At 37.0% G+C, this 16,611-nt stretch overlaps 1 protein-coding gene across 2 annotated transcripts in view; it reads right to left on the bottom strand.

Moving 5' to 3' along the window:
• USP15 (ubiquitin specific peptidase 15) overlaps window positions 1-12,822 on the bottom strand; it is a 112,303-nt gene extending 99,481 nt beyond the window's left edge. For both annotated transcript variants that reach the window (XM_044228849.1, XM_044228850.1), the window contains exon 1: window positions 12,710-12,822. In XM_044228849.1, the coding sequence (XP_044084784.1) occupies window positions 12,710-12,798 (89 nt within the window). In that variant the 5' untranslated portion in view covers window positions 12,799-12,822. The remainder of the gene's footprint in view (window positions 1-12,709) is intronic.
• Window positions 12,823-16,611: the final 3,789 nt, after the last annotated feature.

Here is a 16,611-nt window from a genome sequence, read left to right as displayed (position 1 = left end):
GATGGGACTAGAGAAACATACACAAGGACATTCAACTATTTTTGTAATGTTTTATTTTTTTAAACTAAGATATGTGTGCACAAATGTCTTGTTATATTTTTCTTTATACTCTTCTTTCTTCCTGAAATAGTACATTAAATATGATTAATATTTTCCACTTAATATAGAATAATTTATATATACACATATACCTGGGCACAAATGAAGTGGAGTCAAATGTATAGACTGAATACTGAGGTCAAAACTGATAGTTAAGGGGCGCCTGGGTGGCTCAGTGGGTTAAAGCCTCTGCCTTCGGCTCAGGTCATGATCCCAGCGTCCTGGGATCGAGCCCCGCATCGGGCTCTCTGCTCTGTGGGGAGCCTGCTTCCTCCTCTCTCTCTGCCTGCCTCTCTGCCTACTTGTGATCTCTGTCTGTCAAAAAAACAAACAAACAAACAAACAAAAAAAACTGATAGTTAAGTGATAGTCAACAAATGAAAAGACTTTCAAGCATAAAAATAAGTAATTATAAATAAAAATTGGGTTTTGTTTTTTTTTTTAAGATTTTATTTATTTTGGCAGGGGAGGAACCAAGGGGGAGGAAGAGGGACAAGCGGACTCTGCACTGAGTGTAGAGGTCAATGTAGGGCTCAATCCCAGGGCCCTGAGATCATTCATGACCTGAACTGAAACCAAGAGTCCCACACTTAACCAACTGAGCCACTCGGGCGTCCCCTTAGATTTTTCTTTTTAATTGTGATAAAAATATGTATCAAAATGTACAAAATACACAGTTTGTTTTACTATGTATTTTTGGAAGAAATTTGTAGGTTTAAGTTATCTCTTATATTTATTTTTTCTGTCTTATATTATCTCTTCCAAACATGAATTAGCATTAAATTTTAATTAAAAAACTGACATAAGCTTTGGAGAATTTTCTCTGGAAAAACATGATTTATTTGATTACTTCTAAATTTATCAAATTATGTTTCTGACATATAATGTATTCATTCTGAAGAAATTATTTCTTTTCGGTAACTACAGCAACCAGTAAGTAAACCAGAAAAATAGAAATGACTGGGTGATATCTCAAAAGAACAAAAAAAGCATGTAAGAAACAGAAAGCACAGATTACAATCCTTGATATCTGGGAAAATAATACAAGCAAAACAATAAAAAACCCTACAATTGATATATATACTTATTTTAAGCTGACTTAACTTTTAGTATGAAGTGTTACATTATAAATTTGCGACTATCTAAAATTCATGTAAATACTAATCTGCAAATATCCAGAGATCCCAAAATACGGAAGAAAAATTAACTGCTTTGTGACAAATGTACCAATTTAAGTTTCTTGCACAAAGGAGTCTATGCCTTATAGATGAGTCCAAAGGTGAAATATTTCTAAGTAATACTGAGACATGTGACTGTGTTTCCATATAAAAAGCCATGAAGTACATGTACCAAAATATGATCAAGATTATTTATGATTAAGGCCACTGGCTGTAGCTTAATTATTTCCATTTCCCTCTGTTTCGTGAGTTAAAAGGAATTTTATAAGCACCTCACACTTGCATTAATCACGACTGTCACACAGTAGTATGTCAATAGGAAATATTTTTATCATAATGTTAATATGGGTTCAAAAATTAGTAAAGAAAATCTTACAGAGATCAAGGTCTATGGTCATCAAACTCAAATCCTTCAGAGATGACCTACAATCCTCCAGCGTATCTCCAGACAGCCTTCTCCATTTATGGTAACTTCAAAACTAGAATGTGCTAGGACCAGAACTTTGGGAGTCTGGTATGTAGGAAGAACTGACTAAATGATGTCGGAGTTCATGACAAGGGGATAAGAAATACTACATAAGGCTAGAGAGGTAGACTGGACCAAGACTATCCAATGCCTTTAAGGTAATGCTAAGGCTTTTATCCTAAGTATAATCGAAAGTCACTGTACGATTTTTAGCACGGAAGAGATATGATCTGAATCACATTTCATGAAGACCACTGGAAATACCTCACAGGACTACTGGGAGGATCAAATATTAATAAATCAAAAAAATCACATAAAGCTATGAGTACTTCAAAAAGGTCTAAATTACATGGTCCTAAATATTCTGATGGCATCAAGAAAGACAATTTGTATTGTGGTCTGGCCAGAATAGTTTTCAATGGCTCCAGAGAAGATGGGTCAATTTTAGGACCCCACACAAATTTAAGTTAATTTTAAGACAGTCCTCAAATGCTTAAAAGTTACTGTAACAACTAAAAAGGCCAGATGTTTTTTCCTTTTCTTTTCTTTTTTTTCTTTTTTTGTGGTGGTGGTGGGGTAAAGATAGAGTTCTAAAAGTTTATACTATTTTTATATACACCACAAGCAAACTTAAGGAAAGATATATACAGGCTAATGAAAGACTGAGAAAACAGCCCTAGACATAAAGAAGTTTAAAAATATGGGAAAAGGGGGGACCCCTGGGTGGCTTAGTGGGTTAAGTCTCTGCCTTCGGCCCAAGTCATGATCCCAGGGTCCTGGGATTGAGCCCCGCGTCGGGCTCTCTGCTCAGCGGGGAGCCTGCTTCCCTTCCTCTCTGCCTGCCTCTCTGCCTACTTGTGATCTCTGTCAAATAAATAAATAAAATCTTTAGAAAAAAAAAATATGGGAAAAGGGGAAATCTCAACAGCTGCATTTAAGAAATCGTAGAACTCGGGTGCCTGGGTGGCTCAGTGGGTTAAAGCCTCTGCCTTCTGGTCCTGGGATCGAGCCCCACATCGGGCTCTCTGCTTGGCCAGGGCCTGCTTCCCTTCCTCTCTCTCTGCCTGTTTCTCTGACTACTTGTGATCTCTGTCTGTCAAATAAATAAATAAAATCTTTAAAAAAAAATCATAGAGCTAATGAATGCATAGTTCTTTCCTTTTTTTGATTAGCACATTTATACAAACATCTTTTGATAAGTGATTCCTGCTTAATTTCCTAATACTGACACATATGTAACATCATTTATTTCTTAAAACCCTCCCTTTTTCTCTGTAGATATAAAACATTCTTCTACAACTAAGAAAATACACAAACATTTCAACCTAACCCAACGTAGCACACAATTTCAGAAAAACATGTATAACTATCTTACACAGGATTAGTGGAATAAACAACTCTTGATGTTAATTCACTCTAAGATTAATTCTCTTATTTAATGATATACTATTCAAGTTAGATTTACACAGCAAGAGCATAAAACCATTTTCAATACTAAAGGAGATATCGATAATTTCTAGCATTTTAAATCATTATAAGCCAGATGATTCACAGGCTTTTTAAAAAGTACCAAACTAGGGACGCCTGGGTGGCTCAGTTGGTTGAGCAGCTACCTTCAGCTCAGGCCATGATCCCAGTGTCTGGAGATCGAGTCCCACATCGGGCTCCTTGCTCGGCGGGGAGCCTGCTTCTCCTTCTGTCTCTGCCTGCCATTCTGTCTGCCTGTGCTCGCTCGCTCTCCCTCTCTCTCTCTGACAAATAAATAAAATCTTTAAAAAAAAAAAAAAAAGTACCCAACTATAACTCAGGATTTCATGGTTTCAGCAAAATTTAACTGAAATTTGAAAGCTATACTGAAAGCTATACATAACTGAAAGCTATGGAGTTCTTTCAAATAAAACAATGGTTTGGTTAATCTCTTTATATCTTCATTTTAAATTTCAAGTATTTCCAACCTATTTTCTACTTTGCACATTAAATTCATCAGTTAGCAAGAACTAATTTTTATGACCTCTTTTTACTTCTAAACTAAGACAAAAAAGGAACTCAGGAAGGAGGCCAAGTAGGATTGTGAAAGTGAAAAGAAAACCCATAGAATGGGAGAAAATTTTGCACATCATCTCTACAAAAAGCAATTTGTATATAGACTATATAAACTCCTAAAACTCTATAATACAAATACTCTAATTTAAAAATGAGCAAAGGATCTAATCTAATTTAAAAATGAGCAAAGGATCTAAGTAAACACTTGCCAAAGAAGGTATACAAATGGCTAATATACACATATGAAAAGATGTGCAATATCATTAGTCATTAGGAAAATGCAAGTCAAAACTACAATGAGATACCACTTCGTATCTGCTAAGATGGCTATAATCAAAAGACATTAACAAGTGCTGTCAAGGATGTAGAAAACTGGAACCCTCATACTGTTGATGGCAATGTAAAATGCTGCACCCACCTTGGAAAAGCCACCAAGGAATTCCACTCCTAGGTATATACTCAAGATAAATCAGTTTTGTATATACAAACAAAAGTATGTATGTACACATAACAAAAAGTTATGGCTAAACACAAACTTGCACATAAATTATTCACAGCAAGATTATTCATAAGAGCCAAAAATGTGAAAAATCCAAATGTCCATCAACTAATGAAGGGATGAATTCAATGTAGTATATTATCTATACAATGGAATATTATTCAGTAATAAAAAGAAATGAAGTACTAATACTTCATGAAAGAAGCAAGACACAAAAGTCACATATATGATTCCACTTATATGAAATATCCAAAACTGCTAAATCTATAGAATAAAAAGTAGATTAGTAGCTACCTAAAGCAGGGGGATCCAAGGAGAAACTGGGGGAAGCAGAGGACTGCTAATAGGTATGGAGGATTTGGGGGCGGGTGATAAAAAATATTCCAATACTGATTAAAGTAATGGTTGCACAATTCTGTGAGTATACTGAAACCCAGTAAATTATACATTTTAACTGGAAAAATTGTACAATATGTCAATTGTATCACAATAAAGCTGTTATTTTTTTAAGAGTGAAAGGATATATATCTGCATGAGATTATTAGGGATGATTTTACAAGAGATTTTTAAAAAAGATTTTATTTATTACAGAGAGAGTACACACACAAGAATGAGACAGAAAAAGAAAGATCAGGGGCAGTGGGAGAGGGAGAAGTGGACCCCCCGTCGACCCTCGGATCATGACCTGAGCCTAAGGCAGACACTTAACTAACTGAGCCACCCAGGCACCCCTAGGGATTGGTGTTGAGCTTGGTTTTAAAGTGAAGGTCAGGAATTACTAAAATGTATTTGAAATAATATGAATAACGTGTAATGGCCTATGAGGCAGAAATGAGTAAATAATTTCCAAGAAATGGGAACCACCATCAGTATTAAAGCAGAGCTATATTAATTAGAAATAAAACTGCTAAGACTAGAATACTATACCAAGGAAAGAGCACCCTAAAATCCTACAGGCTCCTCAAAATATAAAGATGAAAATCCTATTTTTAATATGCCAAAGCTGGGTGCCTTGGTGGCTCAGTGGGTTAAGCCTCTGCCTTCAGCTCAGGTCATGATCTCAGGGTCTGGGGATAGAGCCCCACATCGGGCTCTCTGCTCAGCGGGGAGCCTGCTTCCCCCTCTCTCTCCACCTGCCCCTCTGCCTACTTGTGATTTCTCTCTCTCTCTCTCTCTCTGTGTCAAATAAATAAATAAAATCTTTAAAAAAAAAATGCCGAAGATATCATTGCCTGATTTTAAAACTTCAAAGTATTCATCTCTCAAAAAGTTGTTTCCATAATATGGGTATGTCTCTATCACTCACAGGCAAGCAACACAGTTTAAAGTGCAGGGTTTCAAGGTGATTGTCTAGGTTATAATCTCTGCTCTATCACTTCTGATTATGTACATGTAACTCTATACCTCGGTTTCTGTATCTGCAAAATGAGAATATAATCACTTCATATAAGTGTAAAGCTCTTAACATGTAATAATTTTTGTAACCATCACAATAACTATATGGTACATGTAACTACTTAACTCTACCTCTCCATAGAATTAAGTTTCTACAGCTTGAAATCCATTAAAATTTGTGAATATAAAATTTTCTATCTATATCCAAGGTAAATCCCTGGATTAAACTGTTCAACTCTATCAAACTATTAAAATATATTGTTAAACAATATAAAGCAAACCAAATTATCAAGTCTTTTTTTTTTTAAAGGTTTATTTATTTTATTTGACAGACAGAGATCACAAGTAGGCAGAGAGGCAGGCGGGGGTGGGAGGAACCAGGCTCCCCACTAAGCAGAGAGCCCGATATGGGGCTCGATCCTAGAACCCTGAGTTCATAACCTGAGCGGAAGGCAGAGGCTTAACCCACTGAGCCACCCAGGCACCCCTCAGGTCTCTTTTACCATGATCATTTCACCCTATCATTCTTAATCTTTTTTAGTAAAACTTTACTCAAGGAACTTGATGATTTTTTCACTCAAGTAAGTAAATGTGTCTCTAATGCTCCAGGTTTTGATTTACCTGGCTCTCTAAAACTTAGAATTGCCTGGCCTCAAAGCCACTCTTAGACTTGTCTGTGAGAGCCTTTGACTTCTTTCACAAAGGAAGTCCTTTCTATGGCTACTTCTGCTACAAGATTTTTCTTAACAGTAAGGAATTACCAAACTAATATCTGGGTCTTCCAAAGTTCAAAGGAGAGAAGAGACAGCCAGCTCTCCTCCTCATGGAGAAGAAAAGGGAGTCATTACCCTCCTCCTTTTATGGGGGAGAGTTATAAGGAAACCATGCAGAATCCTATTGATGAAAGCAGTACAAGTACTGTAGGTATAACCAAATACAAGTTAATTCTACAGAGGTTTTCTGCCTCATATTACAATCTGAACTTCTTTACTTCTTTTTGAGGAGCAATTCTTAATTATTACTTCAGATAAGTCATTTTAATCTGTTTCCAAAACTAAGATCACTTACTAGTTGTCTTATTCTAGGTTTCTTTAGTAGTGACTACTATATAAACTGGATAAAACTGAAAGGAACTTGCTTGTTTAAAGAAGTGATGGAAGAAGAGTGTGGAGAAATGACTGCAAGGGAAAAAATAAAAGACAGAGTATGAATTACAGTGGAAACTGAGGAAATGAAAATGAAAGGCACAAACTGAATTGAGTCAAGGAAGAAAAACAACTTACTAACTGCTGTAACTCTATATAGGAAGAACTAAGAAGGAATAATAATTTAATGAAATACTGTTTGCATTATATTCAAATAGTGACAGCATGAAAACATTTTTTAAAAAGATTTTATTTATGTATTTGACGGAGAGAGAGAGAGAGCAGTGGGGGACGGAGAGAGACAAGCAGGCTCCATGCTAAGTGTAGACCCTGACTCAGAGCTCCATCTCACGACCCTGAGATATGACCTGAGCTGAAATTGAAAGTTGGATGCTTAACCTACTGAGGCACCGAGTACCCCCAAAACATTTCTAATTCTAAGGAGATACTGATAATATCTGGTATTTTAAATCATTATAAACCAGGTTATTTACACTAGCTCTGAACTCATCAAACATTTCTAAAACGAGGTAAATAAGAACACTTACTTTAAAAGCTGCTTATAAAGCATTTAGAACAGCTTTCCAGAAGGAAAACATCAAGATTTTCTATACATGCTATGGTATCTGAACTAAACAGTCATAACACACAAATTTACAATAAAATGATACAACTCTACAAAAATAGATTCCATTTAAAAAGAAAAAATGTCCATTTTTTCCCCTTTGAAGTGAAACTAACATTTAAAAATGCATCTTCAAAATAAGTGATTTTGGGGCCTGAATTAAAGCCCTATACTACTTGTGTTCAAATCCCAGATTACTGTGTGAACACTTGAGCCTAGGCTTCCTATTCTGTCAAATGTGAATTACATTACATTCACATTCTAGTGTCCTAGAATTATAGTGATAAGTAATTAAGTTAACATAATAAGTACTTAAAACAGTACCTAGCACATGGTGTTTTCAAATATACTACTATACACATCATGGCCTGAAAAACTAAGTTTTTCTTAATATACATATGTGTGAGCAAAATTAGTATTTGTCACAAAACTATTCTGCAAAAAGAATATTTAATAACTTAGGTGTGCTAATGGGAAAATGGTATGATTTAGAAAAAACATAATAAAGCCTAAATGTCACTCAATAGATAAATGAAATCACAGACTAAAAAGCTCTGGATCTTCCTAGCAAAGAAGGTACACAATTTTAGATTCACTAACAACTTAGAAGTGAGTTAAAAACTTATAAAGCTTAAATTAGGAAAAATTGCCTTTCTAGATTTTAAGCAACTAAAATGTGAAAAATATGCTCTAATAATGTCACTATTTCTGTCCTTATTTTCACTGATTTACCAACACAAAAAAAACCCCACTTTGCTCTTTGGTCTCATTTCCTGTAAATGATATGGCATATACCCTAATTTTTTTTTTTTAAGATTTTATTTATTTATCAGAGAGAGAGAGGGAGAGCGCGAGCACAGGCAGACAGAGTGGCAGGCAGAAGCAGAGGCAGAGGGAGAAGCAGGCTCCCCGCCGAGCAAGGAGCCCGATGTGGGACTCGATCCCAGGACACTGGGATCATGACCTGAGCCGAAGGCAGCTGCTTAACCAACTGAGCCACCCAGGCGTCCCTGACATATACCCTAATTTAATAGTTAACACTTTAGCACAACTAAAATTAATATTTACAGTAATAATAATGTAAAAATTCTTTAAAAAATATATACTAAACTATTTGTGGAGTTTATATTAATAGTGTCCCTTTACATGATGAACTGATTTGTCATTACAAGGTTATTTTCTTTTAGTATTAATTAAAGTTGCACAAAAAGAGACCATATAAAATAAAGCCTCAAAGATTTCTAAGTAAAAGAGCAGGAATTGAAGGGAAGTCCTAAAACTGAATCAATGTCTTCTAATATGAAAATCTCAAAGATCTGATGGACTATTCCTTACCTATTTATTGAAACAAAAGTATCATATACATTTGAAATTACTCTAAATACAAATTAAAGTTACTCTCTGAAGTACCTTAAATATACTAGAGTTATTAGGGTTTATGCAAAAATGACACACAAAATTTAATTTGTAAAGTTAGCTATGCATTACCATTGAACATACATAAAAATTTAAAACTTCACACATAAAAGTTAGTGAAAATGACTGGTAGAAGAGTAACATTTAATAAAAATGGGGAAATAAAGCAGTGATTTTGATGATCTGTAGTTATCTGTTTACTTATATATCCAAAGAGTATTCCATAGCCCACAATTTGTCTTTGTCACACATTTATTTAATTATCCATCCTCCATGAATAGGTTCCTCTATCCCTAATATACTTAACATGTAATGTACTTTAAAAATTTTTCCTCTTGTCTCATGAAGAAAAATCACTAAGTACCTGAAGATTAAGTTATCTTTCATTCAATCTAAGTTAAACAAGTTCTAGTTCCTTTATCTTTATTTCTATAGTAACTAAATTCAAACAGTCTTGTTCATGGTTTTCTAATTACCTCCTTTGAGCTAAAATAAAGATTAGGAAACAGCATTATAAGACTACTTTACTCCTTCTAATACAGATCAGTGTCACTTTCATACCTCACCTTTTTAAGCATCAATTTGGACTTGTCACCATAAAGTCTAGTATTAAGTTTGTTAGTAAATATATTAATAACTTTAATTAATAACTTCTAAATAAAGTTCGTTCTTCCTCATCTTAGACTTGTGTACTTATTTTCATCTCTAGAAACTCAGTCTGCAGATAAAAATCATTCACTATTTAAAAATAAATAGAAACTCTAGTTTTCAAGCAGAATCAAACCTTGCCTAAGTGTTAGTTATCTACCAGGATAATATGAAACAATCCTATCCAAAAGCTGCTTACAAACTACTTAATGAAATTAAATTTCATTTTCATTAGTTTATTCATTTTAAAGCACTTTAAGGCACCAAAACAGCAAAAATTAGTATAAAGTCTTCAGGAGTAAACTTAGAGTAAACCTTCCATTTTTTCTCAGTAGTCATCAGTCTTTTTCAAGATGGTTATACACACATACCAAGATAATGTTCCATCTGCATATGGCCCATTTCAGCTACAAAACTGCAGACTGAATTTGCCCAAATAACCATAAATGACTAATCTAATCATCTTTTAAAAAGACATTAAAAAGAGAAACAACTTTTTAACAAGTTAAAAACAAGTTTTAATGAGTCCCCAACACGAGCCCAAGTAACAATTATTAAATCTTCACCAGTTCTCTAATCATGCGTACATAATGAATTGTGTACTTATCAAATTATTCTCCTTAAAACTCTGAATCAAACTTTTGCTCTAAACTATTTCCTTTTTTTGACAGATTTCACCTAATTGCAAATTAACTGGTTTACATATAAACCAAACTGGTTTTTGCAAATCCTCAGTACCATCCTATCCCGGCATTCTTCCCCTTTAACTAACAGAGGTAATCAATCAAGGACAAAAATTTTCACATTCTGGGGCACCTGGATGGTACAGTTAGTTAAGCATCTGACTCTTGATTTCAGCTCAGGTTGTGATCTTAGGGTCTCTCAGGGTCCTGAGATGGAGCCTGCTTTAAAAAAATAAAAAGAATCTCTCTCTCTCTCTCCCCCCCACCACTGCCCCTCTCCACTCCTTCTCAAATAAATCAATCTTAAAAGAAAAAAAAAGTCCACATTCTGCTGTTACCTAAATATGTTAGCTTCAGTTTCCTTTTCTTTAATATGAAAGCACTGACTTTCATTTTAAAATGAAAATCAAATTTATGGACTTCCTATATTCTTTACAACAGATCTTTAAAACTATTTACAGTAACTGTGAAAAAGCAAAAATACTTTTATTTGAAAAATATCAAACTTCAAGTTTAATGCTCACAATACACACACTGTTCGTATCATCCCATAGTGTCAACACCAATTATTACCCAGAATACCAAAAACATACATTAAAAAAAAGTAATATCCATCTGAATAACAGCCATATTTAAACTTACAGATTTCTATTTTATGGAAATCCACATTTATCTTTTTATAAGGTGGTAATAAGCTAGGTGAATTAAGAAAGTTTAAGTGGGGCGCCTGGGTGGCTCAGTGGGTTAAGCCGCTGCCTTCGGCTCAGGTCATGATCCCAGAGTCCTGGGATCGAGTCCGGCATCGGGCTCTCTGCTCAGCTGGGAGCCTGCTTCCCTCTCTCTCTCTGCCTGCCTCTCTGACTACTTGTGATTTCTCTCTGTCCAATAAATAAATAAAATCTTTAAAAAAAAAAAAAGTTTAAGTGTTCTTTAACAAATAAAAGGAAGCAAAGATTTATCTTTAATAATCCACAGACCCAGGTAAACATGTGTCCTAAGAAATACCCAATTTCCGCACATGAATAAACATCTCACACTTATCTGAACAACAATGATTGTTAAAATCATCTAAAGATGATTAAGATATTTTTTGTTGTAATGCAACAAGTGCATGCTTACACCCTTAGGGATTTTTATCATATAAACACAGAATCTATGTAGCCTAACAAAGTACGAAAAAAGTACCAAGACTTAGATCAAAATACTTAAATTCAAGTCCCAAGACTGCCATCTACTAGCTTACTTGAAAATCTCCTAGTACTACAGCATGTTATCAGAAGTTAACGAAGCTGACAAGAAAGTAAAATTTAATGTTATCTCATAAACGTAATATTTTGGAATATGTCACTCAATCAAGAAAAAACCCTGACAATGAAATTATTGTCCATTTCACAGATGAAGACATTGAGATACAATGATTTAAATGAACTCTCCTCAAAGTCGTATTGCAGGTTAAGTGGTGAAACGTGACCTAACTACGTCTAAATCTTATGTTGCTTCCACTAAGTCATAGAGGAGTACGTGGAAAAAAAACTCCGTAAATTATACACCACTGTTATGGTGACAACGGCACATGAAAATAATTGTTATTACAGTAAAGAAGCACACTACCCTTCTTAATAAATAGAGCACTTGCTCTTTTTGTTACATACTCACATATTTAAGTTACTCTGAATACCACTTACTAGGCCGACAAGTATTAAAATCTACACATACTTCTTTGAGTATTTTAAGTATATACTTCGGTATTTTGTAAGTCTGAGTATTAGCAAGTGACTTAAGCCTCAAGCAGACTTATCTACTTTTTGCAGGCCTACGTTATCCCTCCAACAGGAGGGAAGGGCTGCGCTTCTAAGAGAAACGCTGCCGGTTTCTATCAAGCCTCCACTAAAGCACAAGACCACGTGGTATTTCTCATTAGCCTAAGGTTCCGTACTCCTCTCCCTCCTTTTGACAAGGAACTGGAAACTAGGGTTTCTTTCTCTTAAGTGGCGCCCTGACACATGCCACCTGTGTAGTAAGAACCGCAAACATCCTGCAGCCTGTCTCCCGGAAGAATACAAGAATCAGAATAACAAGGAACTTGAATGCCGACAATGCCAGGAAAGGAAATGACTAGAGAAGGAAAGAGGATGAGATCTTGATAAGCCGCGGGACCTCGACCTGTCAAAAATTGAGAGACTCAACGCCGAACGACTATAACCTATCATTCGGGAAGGCCTGAGGTGGGAGCGGCACTACGGAAGGAAGAAGGACGGAAAGAACTGTGTGAGTCCCCGTCGCCGCTCCCCTGAAGCCTCTCAGCACGCCGCGACAAGCCACGAACCCTGGACCTCATCTCGGGTCCAATCTTCGCCCCAACATTTCGGGAGCAGCCAAAATCCTGCTCCCCAGTGCGGCCGCCGCCGGACCTGCCCGCACCTGTCACTAGCTAAAGACACCAGCCCGCAGTTCCCGCCCAGTTCTCCACCCTCCTCCCGCAACCGCGACCATCTCAAGCTCTTTCTCTCACCAGGTGTCTCCTTTCCGGAGCGAGGTTTTGAGCAGCGTCGCGATGTCAGACCGCTGGATGTCCAGATCTGCCGCTCCGCCTTCCGCCATCTTCTTCCACTAGCGGCAGCGGAGGCGGCAGCGACGGCGGCGGCACGCCCCAGAGCATTGTGGGAATGGCGTCCCGCGGCCCCTCCCAGTCGGCAGGTCGAAACCAAAAGAGACGGAGGGGGGGGTTGGGGGGAGCGCCTCGGGACAAGAGTTGGTCCCGGGGGCGGACTGAGTACGCTGTCGCGGTCTGCTGCCCCCAGTCGGCCCCCGCCCGTCCAGCATCTCGCCTTGGCCTCCTCTGGCTCGGGACAGCCGGGTTTTAACTCTTCTCTGTGAGGACCCTGTGTCCTCTCTCAGCAGCGGTGCCACCGCCCCGTCCATCCTCGACTTCTGCCTTCCCCTCCCTCTTTCTCACAGGCGCCCGAAAACCCTTATTTGCGCATTCACTCACGCTTGAGGGTGGGGTGGGGCGGGGGGCGTGGGGACGTCTAAGATATGGCAGAACATTTTAACAGCTCTGAGGCATTAGTCCTTCCGTTGCTAGTCGCGGAACGTAAGCTCGGTGAATTTTGGCCCCAACAAAGAACAATCCGAAACCGAACGCTTGGTCTCAGTGCCCTTCTTGGGCTCCTTCCTGCCCTCCTACTCCTGCTGTAGGTGGAAACCTTTTATAGGCTCTTTGTGACGCCTCCCCAGGCACACCCAGACGCTAAACTGCAGTGAAAAACATGTCCCAGTTCGTCGGTGAACACGGAGTGAAATATGTATTAAATAATGCCAGGTACTAAAAGGGAAGGAAACGTGCCTGAAAACCTTTATCCTCGATGTTGTAAAGTAACATTTTCTTAACCACATCTTCCCGTGTGTGTTACCGGCCATTATTTAGTAATACCAGATTTTATTGTAGCTAATTATGTTACAGACGGGGAAATCCAGTCTCAAAAATCAAATGCTAAGGTCACACAGTAGGTGGAGAGGTAAGTTTATAAAAAACCCAAGTTCCAAACCCCGGGTACTGTCTGTCCGCTAGAGCACACTGACTACCTCTCCTTTTGAAAACCTGGCATGTATTAACGGGGTTGCCCTGGTTTCATCTTTGTTTTTTCTTCTTTAAAACCTCTGTACAGCTGGTGGCTAGGATTGTGCTCCCTAACATATAAGCACCACCTAAATATTTGTTTCAAATGAACTGGGGAAAAACTTCTTGAATATTTCCAAGCATGAGGAGGTCTTATTTGACTTAAGGATAATAAAAACTATGTGAAAAGTCTAAAAGATAGATAAGAATTCATACAGTATCTGCTGTTTCCCTATTTTTAATGTGGGAATTTGTAATTTGGTGGGAATTCAATAAAGAAGAATGCAATTATGCTAGTAAGAAGTATTGAGTCCTTCCAAGTTAGTGCATACTGGCATTATGATGTGTATCAGCATCATAGTTGATTATTTTCCTCATAATAAAACCATTTTGCACTATCATGTGATCCTTGATTTGAGAGTCTGAAAGAAGCTTCCAGTTACTGCTCTTTCTTACATTATTTGGTTTTTCTTAGGACAGGTTAAAAAAATTAGTTTCTCTAACCATGAGTATCATCAAAGGGTCACATTTCCCTCCTCCCAGCCAACTTCTGGAAGACAGCAAAGTATTTTTCCAAGGAGAGGCAGCATGATACCGGAAGAATATTGGACTCATATGAACAGGGGTTAAAACCTCACCTCAACCTCTAGCTGCGAAAGTACTTAACTTTTAGTTTAATCATGAAATTAGGGATGTTAATATTTACCTTAAAGCCTTTTTATGAAGATTAAATGGAATAATATATGTTTATTGCCTGAGACATGAAAGCCAATCAGTGAATGCTAATGTTGTTTACTGGTGACAGGATGAATTTTATAGTATATAAATTATATCTCAATAAAGCTGTTAAAAAATTGTCACAGACTTCAAAGCAAAACCATGCTATCATTTTATAAACACAGCATAATTGAGAAGCGTTGCCTCATGCACGCTCTGCTATTCAGTTTCCTTTCAAAGAAAATGCACATTTGAAATGCTGAAGCCTGTACCCATGCAACAAAGTAAACTTTTCATTTGTACCACATTTAAGGCAATGAGTTAACTGGACATACATATATAAGTTCAATGTTAATTTGAATTATACATCAGATTTATGAGGTCATTTTGTAGACCTAATTAGTTGCCTTCAGAGATAGAAAAGAAGTAACAGTTACATTATTGTATTTAGTAAGCATTAGGGAGAGAGTTCTAAGACCAGTTCTAAACACTTTAAAATATTAACTTGTTCCTTGTAGCTATCCTATAAGGTCAGTATTATTATTATTATTTTTTAAAGATTTTATTTATTTATTTGACAGATGGAGATTAGAAGTAGGCAGAGAGGCAGGCAGAGAGAGAGAGGAGGAAGCAGGCTCTCTGCTGAGCAGAGACCCGCCCCCCCACAATGTGGGCTTGATCCCAGGGCCCTAGGATCATGACCTGAGCCAAAGGCGGAGGCTTTAAACCAATGAGCCACCCAGTTGCTCCAATTGTTATTCCTATTGTGTAGAGGTGGATTGAGGCAACTGACAGAATTCTAATTTGAAATCAGGAAGTCTAGCTCCAAAATCTAGACGTTTGGGTAAGTTTTAATTTTTCTACCAATCTTTATGATCTTTTCCCCTCAGTTATATTTAGAAACAGTTGACATACATTACTGCATACGTTTAGGGAGTACAACATAATGATTTATTTACATATACTATGAAATTGATCTTGATTATAGCAGTCAACTTTCTAATGACCTCAGTTTACTAATTTATGGAAATTCTAATTATTTTACTCATGCTTCTTTCAATTATGAGGCAAAATGAAATTGTTTGTAAACATTGAATTGGTTGAGGTCCACTTCCCTTCTGAATTGGTAGTACTTGATGAGAAATGTAACTTTCTCTTGCATCACAAAGATAAATATAAGCCAGGACTCACATTATTTATACGGAATCACTATCTTGATGCTTCCCTTCATTAACTTTGCAAGAATGTACTTGATTTGTGCAAGTATTTGCTTGGTGATCATCATTATATTCTCACATTCTCTCATACTTTTCTTGTCCACTAAAACTTTAACCTAGAGCTTTGAGAAGGGGAAAAGAGTATGCTGAGAAGTTAAGGAATTAGGCTGGGTATGAACAAAGTGTACCTTACAAAAAGGCAGAGTCAGTTTTGAAATTAGAGATACTCTAGGAAGTGTTCCTTTATCTTCAAATAATTCCCCTTTCTACTCATTGATGTTTAAACAATCCCTTTCAGAGAGGTTCTTATATATACCATTTAAAAGATAGGACTTCAGGGGCGCCTGGGTGGCTCAGTGGGTTGAGGCTTTTGCCTTTGGCTCAGGTCATGATCCTGGGGTCCTGGGATCGAGCCCCACATTGGGCTCTCTGCTCAGCAGGGAGCCTGCTGTCTCCTCTCTCCCTGCCTGCCTCTCTGCCTACTTGTGATCTCTCTCTGTCAAATAAATAAAATAAAATAAAATAAAATCTTTAAAAAAAAAAGATAGGACTTCAAATGTAAATACTTTGGGAAAAAATAAGGTTTAGACCTGAGGTGTCAAATGAGAGCCAGTTTTCAGCCTGGGATGGACTAGAAAAAAAAAGGAAAAACACTTTAAAAAAAAAAAAAAAACTGAATGGAAGAAAATACAAAGAAGTTCAAGACAAGTTTTGTCCAACTCACAATATTGTTTAATGCTGGCTACATGAGCCTAAGGAAGAATCTTCCAGAATGAACACATCCCTGTACAGAACAGTGATCGATACCTTGCTGTCTTTATTTTTTAAATTCTTACCATCTTTGTTTTCACAAGCACTATT

This window comes from Neovison vison, chromosome 12, assembly GCF_020171115.1.
Source record: "Neovison vison isolate M4711 chromosome 12, ASM_NN_V1, whole genome shotgun sequence".
NCBI classification, from domain to species: domain Eukaryota; kingdom Metazoa; phylum Chordata; class Mammalia; order Carnivora; family Mustelidae; genus Neogale; species Neogale vison.
The sequence above is the reverse complement of the archived record's forward strand: the minus strand, read 5'-3'. Positions and strand labels throughout refer to the sequence as shown.